The sequence below is a fragment of the Leptonychotes weddellii genome, chromosome 11 (genome assembly GCF_054177405.1).
Source record: "Leptonychotes weddellii isolate Sample4059 chromosome 11, ASM5417740v2, whole genome shotgun sequence".
NCBI lineage: Eukaryota > Metazoa > Chordata > Mammalia > Carnivora > Phocidae > Leptonychotes > Leptonychotes weddellii.
This window is the reverse complement of record NC_138379.1, coordinates 4,753,398-4,778,370: the sequence shown is the minus strand read 5'-3', so window position 1 is coordinate 4,778,370 and position 24,973 is coordinate 4,753,398. Positions and strand designations below refer to the sequence as shown.

The window sequence follows — 24,973 nt, the reverse complement described above, 5'->3', positions numbered from 1 at the left end:
TGGAGAAGTTTAACTTTCCCAACTATTATTAGAGCTGAGATTTAAATTTAGGTATCTTTGACTTTAAAGCTGTTGTTTTTCCCCCCCATGCTATTTTACACATTCTGCCTTTTGTTGTAGTTGTTACAGTTGGTTGAGAATCTGATATAGATCTTTATGTCCATCATGGTGTCTTTATCATTCAGCAAATATTTGTTAAATGAATGAAAAGGGGTTTATATTAGAAATGCTTAACAGGGGCGCCTGGGTGGCTCAGTCGTTAAACGTCTGCCTTCGGCTCAGGTCATGATCCCAGGGTCTTGGGATCGAGCCCCGCATCGGGCTCCCTGCTCAGCAGGAGGCCTACTTCTCCGTCTCCCACTCCCCTATTGTGTTCCCTCTCAACTATATCTCTCTCTGTCAAAGAAATAAAATCTTAAAAAAAAAAAAAAAAGAAAGAAAGAAATGCTTAACAGGTTTGGGAAATAACCCTTTTAAACAAAAGAATGTATCACTGTATAGTGGATCCTTTATTCAAATTGTGGGAAGGATCTAGGTCCTCAAAACTACTTTAAAACAGTGTAGCTCGGTGGATAAGAGCATTGACTCGAGTTGGTCCAGGATTTTTGAGTTCTAGGATTTTTGTCCTGCAAGTTACCTAGTACCTTTTTTCTCATCTGTGAAATGGAGATTTTAGTACTTAACATTTAGAATTGATGGGATTGAGTGAGATATTGAATATAAGATTCATTGCCTGACCATATAGAAATATGCCATAGGGAACTGCTTTTAATATTACCTGTTGTCTTTCCCATTCTCCGTGGTTTGATTTTCTGTTGATTATCCTCTTGAGTGACAACTCTCTGTTTATTCCTGAATATTCTAAATAAAGGACAGCTTGTTTCCTTCCACTTGTATTTTATATTCTTAATATATTTAAGGATAATAGTGGCTCAGAAGAGATGACTGATACACATCTTTCGTGGCAGGGAGCCGTCGCATGGTGGATGTCATGGATGTGAACACACAGAAAGGCATTGAAATGACCATGGCTCAGTGGACACGCTACTATGAGACCCCAGAGGAGGAGCGAGAAAAACTCTATAATGTCATCAGTCTAGAGTTCAGCCACACCAGGCTGGAGAACATGGTGCAGAGGCCCTCCACGGTTAGTCTCCGCATTTTTTCCACATTATCATTGTCACCAAGAGGGTTGTTCATATAATGGGAGAATTTACAACTTTTTATACATACCAAGATGAAATTGATGAACAAGACAATTTGATAATAACCTTCATTTTTAGAAAATTCATCATTTTTAAAAATCACTTAATTTTATATAGGGAGGGGCCATTTAATTCTGATCACCAGTAACCTAATTTAAGAATAACATTGGTCTTTGAATGTAATGGAGAAGTGTCTTAAAATTCATTCTTGTGGGGGCGCCTGGGTGGCTCATTTGTTAAGCGTCTGCCTTTGGCTCAGGTCATGATCCCTGGGGTCCTGGGATCAAGTCCCGCATCGGGCTCCCTGCTCAGCGGGGAGTCTGCTTCTCCCTCTCCCTCTGCCTGCCACTCTGCCTACTTGTGCTCTCTCAGTCAAATAAATAAAATCTTTTTTTTTTTTTTAAGATTTTATTTATTTGACAGAGACACAGCGAGAGAGGGAACACAAGCAGGGGGAGTGGGAGAGGGAGAAGCAGGCTTCCCGCAGAGCAGGGAGCCCGATGTGGGGCTCGGTCCCAGGACCCTGGGATCACGACCCGAGCTGAAGCAGACGCTTAATGACTGAGCCACCCAGGCGCCCCCAAATAAATAAAATCTTTAAAAAAAAAAAATTCATTCTTGGGGGCGCCTGGGTGGCTCAGTCATTAAGCATGTCTTCGGCTCAGGTCATGATCCCAGGGTCCTGGGATCAAGTCCTGCATCGCGCTCCCTGCTCAGCGGGAAGCCTGCTTCTCCCCCTCCCACTCCCCCTGCTTGTGTTCCCTCTCTGCTGTCTCTCTCTCTGTCAAATAAATAAATAAACTCTTTAAAAAAAAATTTATTCTTAAAAGAACTGTCAGTAGGAAGTTTGCCTAATTTTTATCTTGTGGGTTTACACTTGCTGAAAAGTTTGAGGGGAAACTAGTTTAGAGACAAGTGATCATTTTTATGAGATGATTTCTGGAGCAGGTTCCAGTGGATGACTAGTATCAATAAACTGACAAGCCATCCTAAGGGAAAGTTGTTTGTTTTTGATCCTTAGCTCTCGTGAAGGTAGATACTGATTTAGCTCATCTCTTTGCAAAGTAGTGACTGTCTACAGAATGTTGAAACACCTCTTTCAGTTTTGAAATACGCCTAGTCATTTTTGGACCATTTTTATTCATTTAATTCCTATCTCAGAACTCACTTGAGTTACATATTTCACCTACAATAGCAGAACTAGCAGTATTTTAATCATTTCTTTTTTTTTTTTTTTTAAGATTTTATTTATCAGAGAGAGAGACACAGCGAGAGAGGGAACACAAGCAAGGGGAATGGGAGAGGGAGAAGTAGGCTTCCCACGGAGCAGGGAGCCCGATGCAGGGCTCAATCCCAGGACCCTGGGATCATGACCCGAGCTGAAGGCAGATGCTTAACAACTGAGCCACCCAGGCGCCCCTTATCATTTCTTTTAAAGTCAAGATCTTGGGTGCCTGGGTGGCTCAGTTGGTTGGTAGTTTGCCTTCAGCTCAGGTCATGATCTCAGGGTCTTGGGATCAAGCCCCACTTTGGGCTCCCTGCTCGGCGGGGAATCTGCTTCTCCCTCTCCCTCTGCCCCTCCCCACTGCTCCTTTTCCTCTGTCTCTCTCAAATAAATAAGTAAAATCTTTAAAAATAATAATAAAAAATAAAGTCAAGATCTCGGTGTTTTATTCTATTTTCATTTAAATTATCCTAATTATACCTTTTGACTTTCAAAGTTAAAATATAATTGCTTTTATATATACACACCTATAATCAGCTTACTAGTAAGTGACATTGTTATTATCACTAAGACATTGAAATGTACAGACCAACAGGAAAATGTTCTCAGTATTTCACTATTATCTGAAGAGACAGTATACAATTTTTTGTCACTGCTTCTTGTTACTGGAGATGCTACAACTAAGTACAGAATTTCTTGGGGTGCCTGGGGGCTCAGTCACTTAAGTGTCCTACTCATTTTTAAAGATTTTTTTTTTTTTAAGATTTTATTTACTTATTTGACAGAGAGAGAGAGAGGGAATACAAGCAGGGGGAGTGGGAGAGGGAGAAGCAGGCTTCCCACAGAGCAGGGAGCCTGATGTTGGGCTCAATCCCAGGACCCTGGGATCACGACCTGAGCCAAAGGCAGACGCTTAACCGACTGAGCCACCTAGGCGCCCCCTTTTTTAAGATTTTTATTTATTTATTTGAGAAAGGGAGAGGGAGAAGCAGACTCCCCGTCCTGCAGAGAGCCCATTGGGGCGCTCAATCCCAGGACCCTGAGATTATGACCTGAGTTGAAGGGAGATGCTTAACCAGCCAGGCCACCCAGGCGTCCCTTGTGTCCTACTCCTGATCTCAGCTCAAGTTTGACCTTAGGGTTGTGAGCTCAAGCCCCATGTTGGGCTCCACATTGGGCTCCATGTCCAGCCCCATATTTAAAAAAATAAAAACTGTTTTAGGTGGCTCCATTGGTTAAGCATCTGAGTCTTGATTTCAGCACAGGTCATGATATCAGGGTTGTGAGATCAAGCCCTGCATCGGGCTCCGCATTGAGCATGGAACGTGCTTAAGATTCTCTCTCTCCCGGGGCACCTGGGTGGCTCAGGTGGTGAAGCATCTGCCTTCGGCTCAGGCCGTGATCCCAGCGTCCGGCTCCCTGCTCAGCGGAGAGCCTTCTCCCTCTCCCTCTACCTCTCCCCCTGCTCATACTTCCTCTCTTCCTCTCTCTCCAATAAATAAATAAAATCTTAAAAAAAAAAAAAGATTCTCTCTCTCTCTCTCTCTCTCCTCCTCCCTGCCCCTCCCCACTCGCTCTCTCTCAAAAAAAGAAAATAGAATAAATGAAAAATACAGAATTTCTCATTAGGAAAACTTTATCTCCCTAAAATGATAAAAATTCTTTTTATATTATCATTTGTTTGGTCATATGGAAATACAAGAAGACAGGTGGTTAGAATTTAGCCTTGTTAGGGGTACCTAGGTGGCGAAATTGGTTAAGTTTCTGTCTCTTGGTTTTGGCTCAGGTCAGGATGTCAGGGTCGTGAGATCAAGCCCCTTGTTAGGCTCTGTGTGTGGAATCTGCTTAAAAGATGGTCTCTCCCTCTCCCCCCAACATACTCCTCTCTCAAATAAATTAATATTAAAAAAAAAAATTTAGTCTTATTATTAGTCAAATATGGTCCACTTAATAAAGAATAAAGGGCGCCTGGCAGACTCAGTAGGTAGAACATGCGACTCTTGATCTCGGGGTCATGAGTTCAAGCCCCACGTTGAGCATAGAGCTTGCTTTAAAAAAAAAATTTTTGGGGGGGCGCCTGGGTGGCTCAGATGGTTGAGCCTCCGCCTTCAGCTCAGGTCGTGATCCCAGGGTCCTGGGATCAAGTCCCACATCTGGCTCCCTGCTCAGCGGACAGCCTGCTTCTCCCTCTCCCTCTGCACCTCCCCCTGCTCATGCTCTCTCTCTCTGTATCTGTCTCAAGTGAATAAAGAAAAAAAAAAATTTTTTTTTAATGTACAATTCAGTGGTTTAAAATAAATAAAGAATAAGGGAGGAATGTAAGAATCGCAGTAACATTATTTATAAATTGTTTATAATATTTATAAATTAACACTGTTCATATTTTTAGAATTTCAATTTAAAAATAAAATGATTGTAGCTGTAAAAGTAAAACTTATAGGGCACCTGGGTGGCTCATTTGGTTAAGGTTTTGGCTTGATGGTGATCTTACGTTGTAGGATCGGGCCCCATGTGGGGGCTCTGTGCTTGTCCCTCTCCCTCTGCTCCTACCCCTGCTTGCATGGGTTCTCTCTTTCTGTCTCTCTCGCTCACTCGCTTGCTCTCAGATTTATAAATAAAATTTTTAAAAATAAATAAAACTATTCATACCTTTCCATTCTTAAAATTTAGAAATGTGTCATTACACATAAAGCCTTTTTTGTAACATTCTTGATTTATTCATTTTGTTCTTTTAATGATAAAAATGCTACATCATTTTATAGCAGAAAAATAATGGACCATTAAATGGAGGAGTAGAACTATGGAAGGGCTCAAAAATAGAAAAAAAAAAATTTTTTTTTTTAAGATTTTATTTATTTATATGACAAAGAGAGACACAGCGAGAGAGGGAACACAAGCAGGGGGAGTGGGAGAGGGAGAAGCAGGCTTCCCGCCGAGCAGGGAGCCTGACTTGGGGCTCGATCCCAGGACCCTGGGATCATGACCTGAGCCGAAGGCAGACGCTTAATGACTGGCCACCCAGGTGCCCCAAAAATAGAAAATTTTTTAGAGGGCAGAGAACAATGCACCAGTATTTTTTAGGGACCCAAAACATAGCTGGAAAGATTGAGTGAGCTATTACCAAGGTCCCCTCCTGAAAGCAGAAAAGCTTTTGATGACCTTACCATGTAAGCAATAATATGCTTATTCTGCTGGGGTATTATTTATTTATTTACGGGAGTATTTTTCCCCCCACAGTGTATCTTTCCATTTATCTAGGTCTTTCTAATATATCTCAATAATGCTTTTTCAGAAACCAACTTTATTGAGGTACAATTGACATACAATAAAGTATACTCGTTTTAAGTGTACATTTCAGTGAGTTTGAATAAATCTCATTCGTGTAATAATCTTTCACATAAACTACATAATCTCTTGTTCCCCCTGACATTCACACCTTCAGAGTTAGCTTACTACTAGTTTGAGTGCCTGCCACATGCTGAGCACTATGCTAGTTGCTAGAGGACCTGTGGAAAATAAGGTCATTCTCATTCTCAAAGAACTTAGAGTCTCACGGGGAAGAAAGACCAGAGGATAGACATTTCTGCAGACCACAATAATGGTGAGTGCCTCAAAAGTGAATAAATACAGAGTATTGTGAGGGCAATAGGAAGGACCCCCCCTAACATAAACTGGAGGAGAATTAGGGAGAGGAAGCTCTTTGGAAGAAGTGATGGCTAAGCTTGACATGAAATAAGGAGGCAGAACGAAGACCAGAATTCCAGGCAGAAGGTGTGTAAAAGTAGGTACAGGGAGAGAAAGGTGGGCAACCTTTAAGTGCCTTTTATGGAGTGTTAGCATAAAGCGGGATTACCTGGTGAGAAGAGAGAGATTGTTTTCTGCTGTCATTCCAACAGTACCTGAGAGGTAGATGAAAAGCAACATATACAATGTGCAAATTTGTTTGGTGGTGGGGAAATTAGTTCATGGAAGGCCATGAAGTTGTGTGTGTGTGTGTGTGTGTGTACAGTATATGAATAGATTAGTTCCTAGGTGTTGGACTTCTTACCAGTTTGGCCCTAGTATTGATGCAGAACAGGTAGAACTGGTGATTACCTCTACTGGAGACTTGCTCTCACATAGATCAGGACATTTAGCAAAAGACCTATCCAGAGCCTAAAGGTTAACCTAAGGAAAAAAGTACGAATACCTTAACACAATATTCTCTTGGCAGTCAGACGATACCTAATAATACCAGTTAAAGAGAGGCCAGAATGAGTAACTTACTGCTGCAGGTGGGAAATTCTGGCCAAAGAAATTCAGCTTTCTCTGAATGAACAATTGATTAAAAAAATACCCATGTGTTCCTAACCTTTCCTTTCCCTCCAGACATAAGAGCTTGTAGTGTCTTGAGAAAGTAAGATCTTCATTATTCTTCAAAGGCTTTCCAAAGGAGAATACCAGGAGATGGGAGATGAAGAGAACATGAAAGAGAACAGAAAGTAGATTTTGTTTGAGGGAAAGAAGGAAGCTGGAGTTCATTCAGTGTTCTAGGCCCAGTGGATGCTTGGTTAAAACTGTTGGCTTCCTGAACAGAAATCCTTTAAAGTAAAGCAGCAAGTTAACCTTCATAGTTGCTCTTCAATTCTCATGTCATTGGTGATCCCTTGTACCCACTCCCCCACAGAAATCTGAGTGTTCCATAGATGCCTGCCTCATATCATTATGCACAGATTGTATGCATTTGTGCAGGTCTGTATTGTAAGGGAAATAAATGATCAAATATAGATTTTGTTGTAAAGCTTACCAGATACATGTGTTTTATAGCCTTAAGTTAGATATTTGCAATGTCAATATTGTACTGGATTCGTGGTTTGGCTCACATTTTAGCTACCTGAGACTGTTTCTTGGAGGTCGGTGGTGGGGTGGTACACACATTTGAAGGTACAGGACATGCTACAATTCATTGTAAAGTGCAGATAAGTTCTTACTGCTGTCACTTCTTCTTTCAACACGTATTATTTAAAATAGATTCCGGGGCACCTGGGTGGCTCAGTTGGTTAAGCGTCTGCCTTTGGCTCAGGTCATGATGGGATCCAGCCCTGCATTGAGTCCCACAGTGGGCCCCCTGCTCAGCGGGGAGTCTACTTTTCCCTCTCCCTTGGCCCGTTCCCACACCTGGTGTGCTCGCTCTCATGCTTTCTCTCTCTCAAATAAATAAATAAATCTTATTAATTAATTAATTAAATTCCTAAATTCTGATAACATTATTTTTAAAAAATTTTAGCATGTATTTACGTGTAATCCTCATAATATCACTCTGAGTTAATTATCCTCATTTTTACAAATGAGTTCCAGGGACTTGCATGTGATCCTGAGAAAACATGACAGACCTGGATGTTCTGATTCCTAACCTAGTAGATTCTACAGCACATTGTTGTGCAAGGCTACAAATCCCTATTGGATTTCTTTCCTTTTTCTTCCTTTTTTTTTTTTAATTTATTTTTATTTTTATTTTTGACATCTTAGCTGCTCTAACAGTGTTACATCTTTTGATAAGTTTATGGTACCTTCCAGACAGTGCCTTTTATTGAATCAGAAAAAGACAGCTGATTATACCAGTATTGACACAGAAGAGATACTACTGTGTTCTTTAATAACTTCATTTTGATTAGTGCTATCTTTATGGTCATGTTGATGGAACCATTAGTCTTTATTCTCACTGAATAATTATTTCTAGAATGTTTGCCTACTGACCCTGTGATTCACCAACAGATTGTTTATAATTAAATTATCGTCTTTCAGGGGTGCCTGGGTGGCTCAGTTGGTTAAGTGTCTGACTCTTGATCTCAGTTCAGGTCTTGATCTGAGGGTTATGAGTTTAAGCCCTGTGTTGGGCTCCACGCTGGGTGTGGAGCCTACATTAAAAAAAATAAATAAAATTAAATAAATAAATTGTAGTCTTCCAGTGTGTATTTTGAGAAATTCTATTTTCCTGACATTAAAATTTTCTTTAATCCCAATCCTTCCATTGAATCCTAAATGTTTCCTCCTCTTTAAAGGTGGATTTCATTGACTGGGTAGACAACATGTGGCCAAGGCATTTGAAGGAAAGTCAGACTGAATCAACAAATGCCATCTTGGAGATGCAGTACCCCAAAGTGCAGAAGTAAGTGGCTTTCCCTGCATTTCAGGTGCATTGGGAAATCAAAGTGATAGCAAGGACTGGTTCCTCCCTTCAGAGCCTTGCTTTGTGTCCTAAATGATCAAAAAGATGAATTCTTGGACACCTGGGTGGCTCATTTGGTTAAGCGACTGCCTTCAGCTCAGGTCATGATCCTGGAGTCCCAGGATCGAGTCCCACATCGGGCTCCCTGCTCGGCGGGGAGTCTGCTTCTCCCTCGGACCCTCCCCCCCTCATACTCTCTCTCTCTTTCTCTCTCTCAAATAAATCTTTTAAAAAAATAAATTCTTTAAACAGTAGGCTTTACAGTTCCAAAGGGAAGGGTGTATATAGTAAGTGTCATAACCATGATTACGTACTTTAAAGAAAATGTATTGTCTGGTACTATGATGACTTGAAATTGCATTCCTCTCACTGGGAATTGATTAGGCGGAAAATGGGGTGCAAAAGGGGAGAGTGTGGCATTGGGGTAGGGCAGGCTCTCTTTTTTTAATCAGTGCACTAATGCTGCTGCTTTTTTTGGGTCAGGTACTGTCTAATGAGTGTTCGAGGCTGCTATACTGACTTCCATGTGGACTTTGGTGGTACCTCTGTTTGGTATCACATCCATCAAGGGGGAAAGGTACGGTCATAGTCATGATGGGGGTTGGAATCTGAAGCTGGTTTTATGACTCTGCTTCAGTTCATGCATGCTTAATATACCCTGGAAATGAATCTATTAGGGAATTGTCCCCTATTCTAGAGAGAATCCTAGATTAAGTTGATCTTCTTGGCTAGACTTCAGTAGGAATTAGTATTCATCTGGTCTGCTATCATTACACCAATATTAGCACAGTACTTAGTAAACCTCAACAGTCCTATTTTTAGATTCCCAGGACAGAATTCACCACATGAAGGCGGGGAAGTGGTCTTAGGAAGACAAGATAATTTCTCTACATGGAAGTGTAATAATGTAATAGAAGGCAACACCAAATTTGTATAGATTCACAATGATATCAGCAAATTAGAATCCAGACCACCTTTCCCTATATGAAGGCATTGATCTGAAATGTGGTCAAAGGAAGCCTTTAAGACCTCTGTAAGGATATGAATAGATTTTGAAAGATTATTCTTATTCATAAAGAACTATATTCCATCTTATCAGATTGTTTCTGAGTGCTATGTGAGAACAGAAATCTGGGATTAATGTCAGAGGTTTATAGTGTTATGCTCTTATTGTTACCCTTTTGTGAGAGAAAAGGTAGAACTAGAATGAAAACAGACAATGCTTTTAAAATGTGAGGTCCTAATTTAGAACAACTGTACCTCCAAATCCAAAGTCATTTTGTTTACTTTGGTTCCATTTCAGTGATATCTCAAGTTTTGTCCTTTTGATCTTGGTTACTACCCTGGAACAAAGTGACCTAGGCCTGTCTCTTGAAGATATTATACCTAACTGTACTTCTTAGAACTATAGAGGCCAGACAGCTAGGGGCAGGTAAGGGACTTCTAGGTAACAAACTGAATGCCCCCCTTCTCTCTCAATCCTGGATGGGTTATGGACTCTACAGTCAAACCCCTGGGAAGCTCTAATGTCATTTCAACAAGTGAAGGACAAAAAAAGATCTACTTCCTTAGGGCCTCTAGAATTTCCCAAATGGTCAGGTTCTATAAGCTGGGAGAATTGCTTGCTGCTCTTCTACCTGTTGGCCTTAACTTTGTACCTGTTTATCAGTTGAGGGAGACGACTGGGTCATGTCAATGGCTGTTAACAGACTGAAGTTTTTTAACTCACAGGTCTTCTGGCTCATCCCCCCTACAGCCCACAACCTGGAGCTGTACGAGAATTGGCTGCTGTCAGGGAAACAGGGAGACATCTTTCTGGGTGACCGGGTGTCAGATTGCCAGCGCATTGAGCTCAAGCAGGGCTATACCTTCGTCATTCCCTCAGGTAAGCAAGATGGGAAAAAATGGGTTGTTTAGCCACTTTTTCTTTAAGAAAAAGGAATTGATGGATTATCACCAAGAATGGGTATGATTGGGTGAGCAGAAAACAATAGTGTCCTTTCCTGTCATTATGGAGTATCAGATGCTAAGAATTTGGATTTTTTTTTTTTTTAAAGATTGTATTTATTTATTTGACAGAGAGAGACACAGCGAGAGAGGGAACACAAGCAGGGGGAGTGGGAGAGGGAGAAGCAGGCTTCCCGCCGAGCAAGGAGCCAGATGTGGGGCTCGATCCCAGGACCCTGGGATCATGACCTAAGCTGAAGGCAGACGCTCAACGACTGAGCCACCCAGGTGCCCCAAGAATTTGGATTTTTTAAAAAGGCACTCATTTTCTACTAAAAGGGGCGCCTGGGTGGCTCAAGTCGGTTAAGCGTCTGCCTTCAGCTCAGGCCATGATCCCAGGGTCCTGCTCATTGGGGAGCCTGCCTCTCCCTCTCCCTACTCATGCTCTCTCTCTTGCACTGTGCGTTCTCTCTCTCAAATAAATAAAATCTTAAAAAAAAAATCGCTAGTGGTGGCTTTTCAGATTTACGTGTTTGGGCCCCACATTAGCTCTAGGTAATCAGAATCTCTTAAGGATAAGACCTGGTCAGCAGGCGATATCTAACCTCCAGATAAGAGCTACCTATTCTAGGGTGCCTGGGTGGCTCAGTCGGTTAAGCGGCTGCCTTCGGCTCAGGTCATGATCCCAGGGTCCTGGGATCGAGTCCCGCATCAGGCTCCCCGCTCTGCGGGGAGCCTGCTTCTCCCTCTCCCTCTGCCTACTTGTGTTCTCTCTCTATCTCTCTGTCAAATAAATAAATAAAATCTTAAAAAAAAAAAAAAAGCTACCTATTCTAAGGGATGGCTGCAAGGAGTGTAGAAATTAGTGATATTTTTATCAGGTCACTAGTTATAAATAGAGCACAGATTTTGGAGTCACAGACGTGTATTAGAATTCTATGTGTTTACCTGCTAATACTATGTTGGTCAAATATTTAAATCTCTGTCACATTTTTTTGTGAGGGGTAAATGGAAATACATGTAAACTCTCTTGTACTGTGCCTTCACAGTAGGTGCTACCATAAATAGAAGCAGCATTTGTTAAACGTGCTGTATGCTAAACACTTTACATGCATTTTCTGATTTAATGCTTACTAACAACCATAAAAAGTTTAATTTTTACAGAGGATATTGGTTTTATAGAGGATATTGAGGCTACAAGAGATTAAATAACTTGGGCGCCTGGGTGGCTCAGTCGTTAGGCGTCTGCCTTCGGCTCAGGTCATGATCCCAGGGTCCTGGGATCGAGTCCCGCATCGGGCTCCCTGCTCCGTGGGAAGCCTGCTTCTCCCTCTCCCACTCCCCCTGCTTGTGTTCTCTCTCTCGCTGTCTCTGTCAAATAATAAATAAAATAAAATCTTTAAAAAAAAAAAAAGATTAAATAACTTGACCAACCACTAAGTGGCAGAATCAGAGTAAAATGTGTGATCTAGGAGTCTTTTACTAGTTCTCTGAGAGCCGTATTATAACATGTGCTTAAGCCACTGCCCTCCACTCCCTTTCTTCTAGGCTGGATTCATGCTGTGTATACTCCTACAGACACATTAGTCTTTGGAGGCAATTTTTTGCATAGCTTCAATATCCCCATGCAGTTAAAAATATACAACATCGAAGATCGGACACGGGTAAGTAATTCTGCCTAACAACTGGATGTGAAAGAGTTGGTCTCCATTTTAGACAGATGTTATAAGAGATTCATTGGTAGTTATCTCCAAACTTCCATTTTTCTCTGAGTTAAAATGCAGTGTTCACATTTCGAGGACACTGAGAAGAAAACTTCAATGAGATCTACATGCTTGGTTTGGGGGTCTCTAATTCTTTGAGGTTTTTGGTATCTTAGTTTTTTTAGGGCTAAAAGTGGACATTTGGTAATTGATGTTTTTAATTTTTATCCTCTTAGAATAATTCGATGTAATGAGATTTATCAACTCAGGAGTCACAACTTTGAATTCATGTATCTTTCTTTACTGCGATTACTATCCACCACCCAAACTGTTGTACTTGAATAAATCAATGTGCATATACTGCTTTTCCCAGCTCAGGTTCCTTGAGAGAATGAAGTCCTCTAGAAAATGATTTGTGCATCTTACTTTGTTGGTTTTCCCTGGGAGGGTACGTAGCTGATACCATTCTAGATATATAGGAAAAAAGTTAAGTTCCTTACAGTGCAGTGGATGCCCTGGCAAGAGTTGGCAAACTTTTTCTGTAAAGGATCAGATAGTGAATATTTTAGGCTTTGTGGGCCGTACAGTATCTGCTGCAAGTACTTAACTGCCTTGTAGAATGAAATACTTAAATGAATGAGCATGGCTCAAATAAAATAAAAATTTTATTTATGGACACTGAAATTTGAATTTCATATAGTTTTCCCATATACCAAAATGCTCTAATTTTAGTTGTTTTTTTTTCCAGTCATTTAAAAATGTAAAAAACCCTCTTAGCTCACAGACCTTGCAAAAATAGGCAGCAGACCAAATCCGCTTGCTGCTGTTTGCTGGCCAACCCATATCTTAGGGAAACAGGGCTTAATTCTTTAGCAGAACCCAAGTTGGTAAGGGCTGAATTACATATGATTGAGGTATAAATGGCATTGACCTTAAATAGCAATTAGAGTATAGAATCTTTAGAGGGTATAATGTTCCCCTCTTTCTCTCAAGTAGTTCAGCAGAATAATAATAACTGTATATGAATAGAGATTAACAAATGTGGGTAAATGTTAATAGCTGGTGAATCTCGAATAATGCTGTAGGCAGTGTTCGGTACTGCTCTTAAAACTTTTTGGTGCATTTGAAAGTTTTCAATGTTAAATTTTTTAAAAATCGCAATTAGGGTGTGCCTGGGTGGCTCAGTCGGTTGAGGTTGAACATCTGCCTTCGACTCAGGTCATGATCCCAGGGTCCTGGGATCAAGCCCTGTGTCAGGCTCCCTGCTCAGCCAGGGAGTCTGCTTCTCCCTTTGTCCCTCCCCCCGTTCATGTGCTCACACATGCTCTATCTCTCAAATAAGTAAATCTTTTTTAAAAATCACAATTAGGGGTACTCGCGTGGCTCAGTTGGTTAAGCGGCTGCCTCCGGCTGGGGTCATGATCCCTGGGTCCTAGGATCAAGCCCCGTGTGGGGCTCCCTGCTCACTGGAGAGCCTGCTTTTCCCTCTGCCTCTGCCCCTCCACCCCGCTCATGCTCTCTCTCGCTCTATCTCAAAATCTAAAAAAATTTAAAAATCACAATTAGTGAAGAATTTACAATTTTTAGAAGGAATGGTCATTGACCTATTTATTGTGAACATGGTCAACCATTTTGGTGCCTATTTGAAACTGTATTTTGGTTAGCAGCTACCTATAATCGAACACACAAGAGTAGTATTGTTGGAGTTATAGGGATTGCCCTGTTAGAATTAAGAAGATGCAGTGCTGGCGCCAGTCAGTTAAGGGGCCGACTCTTGATTTCGGCTCAGGTCATGATCTCAGTGTCCTGGAATCAAGCCCCACGCTCAGCGGGGAATCTGCTTCAGGATTCCCTCTCCCTGTGCCTCTTCCGCACACACGCACGCTCTCTGCCCCTCTCTCTCAAATATATAAATAAATCTTTAAAAAAAAGGGGGGGTTGTCTGGGTGGCTCAGTCAGTTGAGCATCTGCCTTTGGCTCAGGTCATGATCCTGGGATCCTGGGATTGATCCCCGCCTCGGACTCTCTGCTCAGCAGATAGCCTGCTTCTCCCTCTCCTGCTCCCGCCCCCCCTGCTTGTGCTCTCTCTGTCAAATAAATAAATAAAATCTTAAAAAGACGATGACAATCCAGTGCCCTTGTTTATTGGGGTGCCTGGGTGGCTCAGTCGGTTAGGTGTCTGCCTTTGGTTCAGGTTGTGATCCGAGGATCCTGGGATCAAGCCCCATGTCACAGAGGGAGAGAAGCTTAAAGCAGGCTCCCTCTTGAGCGTGCAGCCCCACACGGGGCTTGACCTCACAACCTGAGATCATAACCTGAGCCGGAACCAAGAGTTGGACATTTAACTGACTGTGCCACCCAAGTGCCCCTGCAGCGCTTTTAAATGCCCTTTTTTCTTTTTTTTTTTTTTTTACTGTCAATATTACTCAGCTCTCAACAGAGTCCCAAAGGGCTTTAGAATTTTGGGTTGTCCTGAACTTTTAATAAAGACCCTTCCAGAAAAGTGTTAATATGCGTAAAAGGTAAACAGAGAGGCCTGTGTATTGTGTTTAATTTGGGGGGACCTAGTATATATTAATTGTTGTGGTTCCCCCCACACACCTTACCAAAAGTAAATTAATAGGATCTTTTTAAAAATAAACTTTTATTTATGTATTTTTACGTAGGCTCTAGGCTCACTGTGGGGCTTGAACTCATGACCCTGAGATCAAGAATTGCATGCTCTACCGACTGAGCCAGCCAGGTGCCCCTAATTTGACTTTAAAATAAAGGAGGAAAAACCTCTTAGTTGTTAAAACTGTAGTCACTTACGATACCCAGATTCAAAGCCTAGCTCCTCTGAATTGGAAACCTAATGAAAAGTATATGCCTCTCCTGCCTAGAAAAGTAATCTCATTCCACAGTCATGCTCTGTGACCTGGTGAAGGGTTTTGAAAAGGGCCTTCCATCCAGATCTCCTTGATTCAGGAATACTGCCTGACATGGAGCTTTGAAAAGGAGATTAAAACGTTCTCAGTTGCATATTCAAAACAATCTATAAGTATTGTTGGGCTTCTCCTTTTGAAAGCTGTCCTCTAAAAGAAGACAGCAAAATATATAGGGTAGTCCCCATTGTTGGTCTTCCTCACTGATTAATCCATGCTGATTTGCCTTTGTTTCGACTATGCTAGATCTGAAGGGCAGTTCTTTTTGTTATTATTCAGCTGGAATGATTTTATGCTGCTTCTGGAGAGAATGAAAGGAACTAAAGGCAGTGGCTGATAAGGCCGAGTGGAGCAGCAGTCTAATTTGTGGACCTGCCATTGGGGCAGACTGCAAAGTACTGTACAGACCAGCTGAGAGCTGATGGTGGGAAAATGCGCAGTCTTATGTCCTAGACTAGACATAGCTTGAGAATGAGTCTCTCTAATCATACTTTCATAGATAAGGACATAATAAAAACATATAACTTCATCTCGTGTCCTCTTGCCCATTAGATTCTTTGTCTCATGGTCTTCTAATTCAGATTAAAACTGTAGTAAAGGTAGGACTGCTTGGCAGGCCTTTGTATCCTAAGAACCCTGAAACAATTTTCGCAAGTATGTTGTGTCTTACTCTAACACTTTACTCTCTGTCCCAAAACTTATTTTTGATGCTTTCCCAAGACACCTTCTTGGTGGTTCTGAAATACCTTTTAATTTTAGTGATTGTTTCCCAAGACCAACAATTTTTAGGTTGACAGATCCACTTAGGTTCTTGTTCCAAATGCCTCCCTAGGTGTTGACTACAGTGTTTTTCCTGGCTTAATTTTTTCAGTGATTCAGTTTATCTTACTCTCTTTCCTTGAAAATTGTTATCAGCTTGTTTTTCCCATTATTTTGTTCCCACGTAGGTTCCAAATAAGTTCCGTTATCCATTCTACTATGAGATGTGTTGGTACGTGTTGGAGCGCTATGTGTACTGCATAACAAACCGCTCCCACCTAACTAAGGAATTTCAAAAAGAGTCCCTCAGTATGGGTAAGTGTTCTGCATGAACATGAATTTACCCGCTTGGAACTACCAAATTCATTCATTGGAGTTGAACACTGGTTACAGCTGATCTCCTACCCAGACATGAATTACTAGGCAACATGAAATATCTAGATCGTCTCTTTGTTTGAATTGTTAATACTTAGCTCCTTAAGAAAGATGATCACTTGTCTACTCTGTTTTACTGTATACAGAATGGTCTTTGGCACAGTAAAAACTAAAACTTCGTCATGCTATCTCTTACTATATTCCAGGCACTTTACTAAGCAGTTTATATACATTAAGTTCTAATTATTACCTGTGAGGTAGGTATTATTATCCTCACTTTACAAATGGTGACATTAAGTTTCAAGGAGATTAAAAAACTTGTCCATGATCTTATAGCTAGTAAGTGTGAAAGTACAGTTTGAATCAAGTTGGTAAGACTCTCAAATCTATATCCTTAACCTCTATGCTTTAATGTTTCCCCAACTTATATCAAGAGAAGTATTTTATTGGATGGCAAAATACTTTCAGTTACACATTTTTAGGCTGTTTCATGCCCTAAGGTGTAAAGGAGCCAACACTGTAATATCCTATGGTCACATCTTTCATGGAATCTTCAGTCTCAGCCAGATGTTTTTTTTGCTTCAGCATTATCCTTTAAGGATAGTTTATATTCTTGTTTGAAAATAAAAAATGATCACCCAGTACATTAAAGCAGGATACAGAATTATATATGCAGCATAATCCCAGTGCAATCATAGTCATGCACATACGCATAGAAAAAGATGGAAGGGTGCCTGGATGGTTCAGTCAGTTAAGCACCTGCCTTCTGATCAGGTTGTGATCTCAGGGTCCTGGGATCCAGCCCTGCAGTGGGCTCCCTGCTCAGCGGGGAGTCTGCTTCTCTCTCTCCCTCTGCCCCTCCTCCCACTCCCCTCTTTCTCTCAAATAAATAAATAGAATCTTTAAAAAGAAAAAAAAAGATGGAAAGAAAATACATCAGCTGTTGAGTTGTTACTCAAGGGCGGAGGGGTAAGGGATGACTTTTTTACTTCTTTGCACCATCCTACATTTTCTAAATTATTAACAGTAAACATATTACTTGTTTTCCCCCTTTGGATTGGTTAGGTAATTTTTATACTTTAAGTTTTTGTTCAAATTCCAGTTAGTTAACATGCAGTGTAATATTAGTTTCAGGTGGACAATATAGTGATTCAGCTCTTCCATACAGCACCTGGTGCTCATCACAACAAGGACACTCCTTAATTCCCATCACCTATTTTCCCCATCCCCCCACCTACCACCCCTCTGGTAACCATCAGTTTGTTCTGTATAGTTGAGAGTCTGTTTCTTATATTGCTTTCATGGTAAAGGACCAGTGAACATTTAACAATTTTTCTTTCATTAAAACTTTTGACTATCAAAATCTTTTAAAAAATACTTGTTTTGTTTTGTTAGCCATATTGATAAGATTTCAATTCCAAAGTTTAATTTTATGACCAAAACTTTCAACAAAAGCAAATGTGCTTTGTACTATCTGCTTCTTAAAAAGTTAATGAAGGGTGGCTCAGTTGGCTAAGCATCTGCCTTCAGCTCAGGTCATGATCCTAGGATCGAGCCCCACCTCAGGCTCTTTGCTCAGTGGGGAGCCTGCTTCTCCCTCTCCCTCTGCCTGCCGCTCCCCCTGCTTGTGCTCTCTCTCTGTCAAATAAGTAAAATGAAATAAAAAATTCATGAAATCATAACCTCAAATTTCAGTTTGGACTTGAAACTAATTTACAGCCATTTTCAGCTGACTTATTTCTAGCACACAGTTCACAGACCCTCCCTAATCTTTTGAAAAATCAGTTGATCATTACCTTAGTTGTCCCACTAACTCAGGATCCTATTCTTACCTGTAACTGTGGGCAAATAGGTTGGGATAAAGAGAGACCATTTAAAAATATCACAGCGTTGTCATTTATAACCTCAGAGTCCCTCCCATGCTGCCTATTTCTCTTGTTGATCACGTGGGTCGAGTGTCATGTCCTTACTATATTCTTTCTTTTCACTGGCAGATTTGGAGTTAAATGGGTTGGAATCTGGAAATGGGGATGAAGAAGCAGTGGATCGAGAACCGAGGCGCCTGAGCAATAGGCGTTCTGTCCTCACTAGCCCTGTAGCCAATGGGGTCAACCTGGATTATGACGGACTGGGCAAAACCTGCCGAAGTCTTCCAAGTCTGAAGAAAACCTTGTCAGGGGATTCATCCTCTGACTCTAGCCGGGGCTCTCACAATGGCCAAGTGTGGGATCCCCAGTGTAGTCCCCGAAAGGACAGACAGGTGCATCTGACCCATTTTGAGCTTGAAGGCCTCCGCTGTCTTGTAGATAAGTTGGAGTCTCTGCCACTGCACAAGAAATGTGTCCCCACAGGGATAGAAGATGAAGATGCTCTTATTGCTGACGTGAAGGTAAGGGTTGGTTATGTTGTATAATAGCCACTGATCTGGCTCGGGCAGGCAGTTTCTCAGTTCTTAGAAAGTACAGGAATTCTGGATAATCTGGTCCATTCAGAAAGAAGTTAATACGCATGCGTGCACAGTGTTTAAGTTCCTAAAGTGAGGTTAGGTCCCTGCTGGGAAAATACTGACATTTGTGTGTTCAGTTAGGACTTAAATTTAGACCTAAAAACACAGCTTTCAGATTCATTCTAAAAATAAAGGAGAGCCTAAGAAAGTATTAGTATTAGGAAATATTATTTAAACAAGTTACCCGCAGATAAAGAGGCCTGTTTCAGAATAAAAGTGGCCAATAACAATCTCTAGTAGTCTCACCCCAAGCAGATAAGAAAGAAGTTTTTCTCTTTCTTGAGTAGGTGTCACATATTTAGTTTCATTTTTATCTACTATTAAGATTTAAATTTTTAAAAATCATTGGGACAGTTGGGCACCTGGGTGGCTCAGTTGGTTAAGCGACTGCCTTCGGCTCAGGTCATGATCCTGGAGTCCCGGGATCGAGTCCCATGTCGGGCTCCTTGCTCAGCAGGGGGTCTGCTTCTCCCTCTGACCCTCCCCCCTCTCGTGTGCTCTCTCTCTCTCTCAAATAAATAAATAAAATCTTTAAAAAAAAAAAAAAATCATTGGGACAGCTTCTGAGAAAGTGTCATCGTAAACATAATCTGTCCTGTGGCGCCTGGCTGGCTCTGCCAGTGGAGCATGCAACTCTTGATCTCAGGGTAGTGAGGTCAATCCCCACGTTGGGCATAGAGATTAAAAAATAATAATAATAAAAATAACCTATCCGATTGCTATATCAGGATTGCTATCATTTGCTATAACAAATATATTGTTATATATTTTTCTACTTTTTCAAGAGGTCTCCCAGTATTAGTAATTTCCAGAGAGTCTGTCCCACCCTTCATGTATTAGTCTCAAAGAAATGAGCTTACTTTTCAGGAATCCAGATAACAGCTGTCTAAATTGGAGGAAGTTCTCTTAAGTCTTTCCTCACAAATAACCATTACCATGAACACCAAAAATTATAAAGCTGGGAATATCAGTTTTCTTTTCTTTTCTTTTTTTTTTTTTTAGAATTTTTTTTTTTAAAGATTTTATTTATTTATTTGACAGAGGGAGACACAGCGAGAGAGGGAACACAAGCAGGGAGAGTGGGAGAGGGAGAAGCAGGCCCCCCACGGAGCAGGGAGCCCGATGCGGGGCTCCATCCCAGCACCCTGGGATCATGACCTGAGCCGAAGGCAGACGCCCAACGACTGAGCCACCCAGGCGCCCCTATCAGTTTTCTTTTTAAGTCATTGTTTGGAGCGACAGTTTGGATGCAAGGCATGGATATGTGAATTAGAAAGCTGGTTCGCAGTTGGTAATAAGTATTTTCAAAACTTGTCATATAGATTATTTTAAGCCACAGAAGTATTTATATTGAATAATTTTATGTGACCCTAAGGAAGATGGGCTTAATATCTCAGTATGTCTGTTCCATCCCTGATTTCCTGATTCACGTTTTTCCTTGGCCACTTCTGCCAGCCACCTCAGGAAAGAATTCCAATGTCTAGGATAGGACCTGAACTTTCTTTTCTTCTTGTTTTTTCTTTTTATGATAAACTTTTTATTTGTATCTTAATGTTTATGCATCAGTGAAAGGGTAAAAAACTAAAGAGGCTAAAAAAGAGTGGTAACCTGGTGAGGTTGGTCCTCTCCAGTAGTGATAGAAATGGGACAGTTGGTTTTATAGTTTGGTTTTATAAGGTTTGTTCTAGAAAAGACAGGTGGTATCATTGTGGCTTGTATTTAGGGGAGGAAATAACAAAGTTCCAGGTGTAGGTGTGGTCCTATTTCTATAATGATTAATATGCCGCAAAACAAACTTAACCATACTTTTCCAGACGCACAAACTGATTTTAAATTCACTTTCCACCCTAGAGTGAGCAAAGAACATTTAAATTTTTTCTTTTCCATTGTGATAGGACATATATGTTTATACTTTCCTGAGAGTTTGATTGTTGCATCTTTCCCTTTTTCCCTCAGAAGTTTCTTTTTTATGTAGCTATTCCGTCATAAATATATGTAGGAAACATTAAATTAACTTGCCTATAGGATCCCTAAAAAGAAAGATTTCTAAGTTTATATTTCACTGACATTCTTTTGGTCTGGATATCTGTATTTCTGAATCATGAGAAAGAGTAAGGGATTTGACTCCATTGAATCCAGTTGTAGGAAGCCATATTATAATCCACTAGTCAGTTGTACAAGGTCAAGTGTCATGATAGAATACAGAAACTCCCTTAACTATAGTAGTTAAATAAAGATATTTGAGGAGGCAGAGCGATAGGAGAAAATGTAGAAAAATTTGAGTTAAATACTAAGAATAAAAGGAAGCAGCAAGAAAGGGAATGAATCAGAAAGATCTCTAAAGAGGGCTCTTAGCATTATGAAAAGTGTCTAGAGAGAGCTTCCTTGTGTTTGTCAGGAATCGTGAAAAACATGGCTGCCATCATGGGCTAAAATAGAATGGCGTAGAGACCAGAGCATGAGGAAGGAGTGGCCACCAGGATGACTAGTGGGCTGACAGTGTTTGATTATTCCTGCAGGGGCTTGTCCCACACCTTGTCTTGTTTACCTTATACCATAGTTAAAATGCAGCTGATACCAGAAGACAACAGATTTAGATCCCAGCTCTGCAGGTAGTTTCACTTAAGATCAAGTGAATTAATTATTCCTGCATTTGACCATTTATGCTTAATCCGAGCTTAAGACAGTAGTGAGTTTAGAGCTTGAATACTTTGAGAATCTGAACATCACCCAAAAGAAAAGAAGCATTGGATTGAGTAGGTGCCATTCCTGCACAGCTGGAGCCTGCAGTGCTAGAGAACCTGCTGCAGTGGAGGACAGCTGCAAACCCAGAGTTTACTCTTCCTGCAGAGAGAGGAATTGTTTCTTGATGCAGCCTGTGTGGCTCTCACGAAGAACTAGCAGAAGAGATGAGAGCAGAAGTGGTGAGATGAAAGATCCATAATTCCGTATCCCTGAAAGAAAAGTCCATTTTAGTGATGGGGGGAAAGGGCTTTGAAGATTCTAAATGTTAAATTCTGCATGTTGAAGAAAGATCATAGAATATAAAATTGGAAGGGGATTCGAGAAAAAAGGGGACATTAAAAAGTGTTGACTTATTGGTAAAGATCAGGGGAAAGTAATCAGTAGTGTGTATGTTTGGGAGGGTGTGGTAACTTTGACTCCTAAAAGTGTACTAAAGGTAGAATGGAGTTCTCTCCCACTCCAGAAAGTATCCAGAGATACTTTCACATCTCTGAAATTAGGAAGTCTTGTGCTTGATAGATGTTGATTAGAGACAGAACTTAGAGCAGTGTGTATAGTACAATCCCATTAATGCAAGAAAAGTCTCTTTTGTATGTGCATTGCAGGGGTGCTGGAGAGAGGGACATGCCAACTGTTGCCAGTGGGTCACAGCAATGTGGTGGGCGTCAGCTGGAAGACTGAAGACTTTATTGTGTTGTTTGTATTTATTTTGGTCATAAAGGAGCTTTTAATATATGTACATAGGCTGCCCACCTCAGTGAAACAAATTCAGTGTTGTGTATTTACTTTCTTGGTTTCTCTAAGCTATTTTTTTTTTAAAGATTTTTATTTATTTATTTGAAAGAGAGAATGAGATAGAGCATGAGAGGGGGGAGGGTCAGAGGGAGAAGCAGACTCCCTGCTGAGCAGGGAGCCCGATGCGGGACTCGATCCCGGGACTCCAGGATCATGACCTGAGCCGAAGGCAGTCGCTTAACCAACTGAGCCACTCAGGCGCCCTCTCTAAGCTATTTTGATAAGCTTAGCAAACGTGACTTTTGGTCAAGATACTAGATCTATGAAAGCCTATTTTCTCTTCTGTAAAATAGCATCTACCTCAGTGGAGCTATTCTGAAAATTAATGATAATGTTAGTAGAGTACTTAATAAGCCATATCACTATTACAGAAAATAAAATTAGATGTTACAAATCTTTGAAATTCATTTATTCCACTACTCTGAATAATGCCTGCCTACTCTGTGCCAGGAACCAGGCTGAGTATTGGAGTAAATATGCCAACATGCTATGGATCAAGCCCTCAAGGGGCTTACAAGTCAGTGGTGGAGCAGGCATTTAAATGGGCTGAGAAAGTAAGTGCATTCTAGGTTTACAGGTACCATGCATGACGTAGAGTGTTGAGTGAACACTGAGTGTGGGTGGGTGGATTCTATCCTGAGGGAAGGAGGTGCCAGTCTTATTAATTCAAAAGTTAAGGGGCACCTGGCTGGCTTAGTCGAAAGAGCATGTGACTCTTGATCTTGGGGTCGTGAGTTTGTTCCCCACGTTGGGTGTAGAGATTACTTAAAAATAAATAAATAAGGGGTGCCCAGGTGGCTCAGTTGGTTAAAGCATCCTGACTCTTGATCTCAGCTCAGGTCTTGATCTCAGGGTCATGAGTTCAGGCCCCATGTTGAGCTCCATGCTGGGCGTGGAGCCTACTTTAAAAAATAAAAAATAATAAAAAAATAAAAAGTTAGGGGCGCCTGGGTGGCTCAGTCGGTTAAACATCTGCCTTCGGCTCAGGTCATGATCTCAGGGTCCTGGGATCAAGCCCCACAACGCATCGGGCTCCCTGCTCAGCAGAGAGCCTGCCTCCCTCTCCCTCTGCTGCTCCCCTGCTTGTGCATGCACGCGCATGGTTTCTCTCTCTCTCTCTGTCAAATGAATAAATAAAATAAAAATTTCAGGCGAGCTCTTAAAAAAATAAATAAAAAATTAAAAGTTAATAAACTTTCCTATTAGATGATACATATTCATTACCAACATTATATAAATGGCTCTCAATTTATAAATTCCAGAATTCTTCTTTGTGGTGCAATAGGCTACTACTCCTGCTCTGATCTGAGATTCTAACATTTTGTAACCATGATCTATCTAAAAATTTACAGTAGGCTCCATCTCAGGAGTACGATAGAACTGAAAGCAGAGAGTCATGGTTTCAGATAAATATAGACACTAATCACAAGTTTGCGTCATCTGACACTTTGGGGGTGATTCTGACACTAGTTAAGGAGAAGAACTGGTAGAGGACCCAGTATTAGATCTTAATCCATAAACTAGATTAGCGGGGGGAAAAGGCACCCTCTATAAATAAAACTTCATTTGCACTTTTTACTGTTCTGTGTAATAATTCACACATTCTTAATAAGTGAAAAGTTTTGTTTACTTATACTTATTTTTTTTTAAGTAAACTCTCCACCCCCTTTGGGGCTCGAACTCACCACCCCAAGACTGAGTCTCATGCTCCACCGACTGAGCAGCCAGGCACCCGTAAATAGAAAGTTTTAAATAATTTAACAGCTACAAGGCATATAAGGTTAGGTTAAAATACATATAATTCTTCAAAGTGTTTTCATTATATTACTGTATTACATGTCATGTTCTTACTAATTCTGATCTTTGTTGCCTATCTTTTATTCTAAATTAATAGAAAAAAACTGGCCTTGTTTAACATTTGTGATTTGGAAACTTATTTGGAGTTCCCTAGTATCCTGTCTGGTTTTTGTCCTTTCCTGGTGACCTTTACGGTTTTCACTTGCTACAACATGATAATATGTTTTTCCTAAGTATTCGTTCTTTATCATCCCTCTAGGTTAGATAGGACTAACACCAAAACAAGGATTTTCCAAGAAGACCTCTCACACTATTAAGGAAAGTTTTTCAAACATAATAGGCTGATTGCCTTGGTCTTTGAGTCTTAAGATAAAGTGCAAACTAGAGGTTTAGGATTGGGATGATCACAGAAACTTTTTCAGGAAGAGCTCAGCCAAAAAGCATAGAACTCCCTCCTTTCCTTGGTAAACTACTGTAAAAATTAAAATATGTAGCCCCTGGCAGCAAAGCCTAGGCCCCATAAAGCCTATTAGCCACTGACTCTGCACTAGAAACTCACTGAAACAACTGTCCTGGAAATAAGAATGTTTCTTAGCTAGGTTTTTAGTGGCCTGAGATGTTTATTTCAAAGCAGCTTCTGTAATTTCTGAAAAAGCCAAATTACATTTATGAGAGTCTAAAAATTACATAAATCTGGATCCAAAAATACAGTACACTGTAGCCTGAGAGAGCGCTCATTCAGTCTGAGCTTTGCTCTGACCGTGATCAATGCATGGAGAGTGCG

General features: G+C 40.9%; 1 protein-coding gene across 3 annotated transcripts in view; it reads left to right on the top strand.

The window, feature by feature from the left end:
• The window catches only part of KDM2A (lysine demethylase 2A), a 114,059-nt gene that overhangs the window by 71,191 nt on the left and 17,895 nt on the right, over positions 1-24,973 (top strand). For all 3 annotated transcript variants that reach the window (XM_081797696.1, XM_081797697.1, XM_031020457.2), the window contains 7 exons: positions 969-1,147; positions 8,472-8,578; positions 9,122-9,215; positions 10,370-10,523; positions 12,134-12,249; positions 16,160-16,286; positions 18,341-18,735. In XM_081797696.1, the coding sequence (XP_081653822.1) occupies positions 969-1,147; positions 8,472-8,578; positions 9,122-9,215; positions 10,370-10,523; positions 12,134-12,249; positions 16,160-16,286; positions 18,341-18,735 (1,172 nt within the window). The remainder of the gene's footprint in view (positions 1-968; positions 1,148-8,471; positions 8,579-9,121; positions 9,216-10,369; positions 10,524-12,133; positions 12,250-16,159; positions 16,287-18,340; positions 18,736-24,973) is intronic.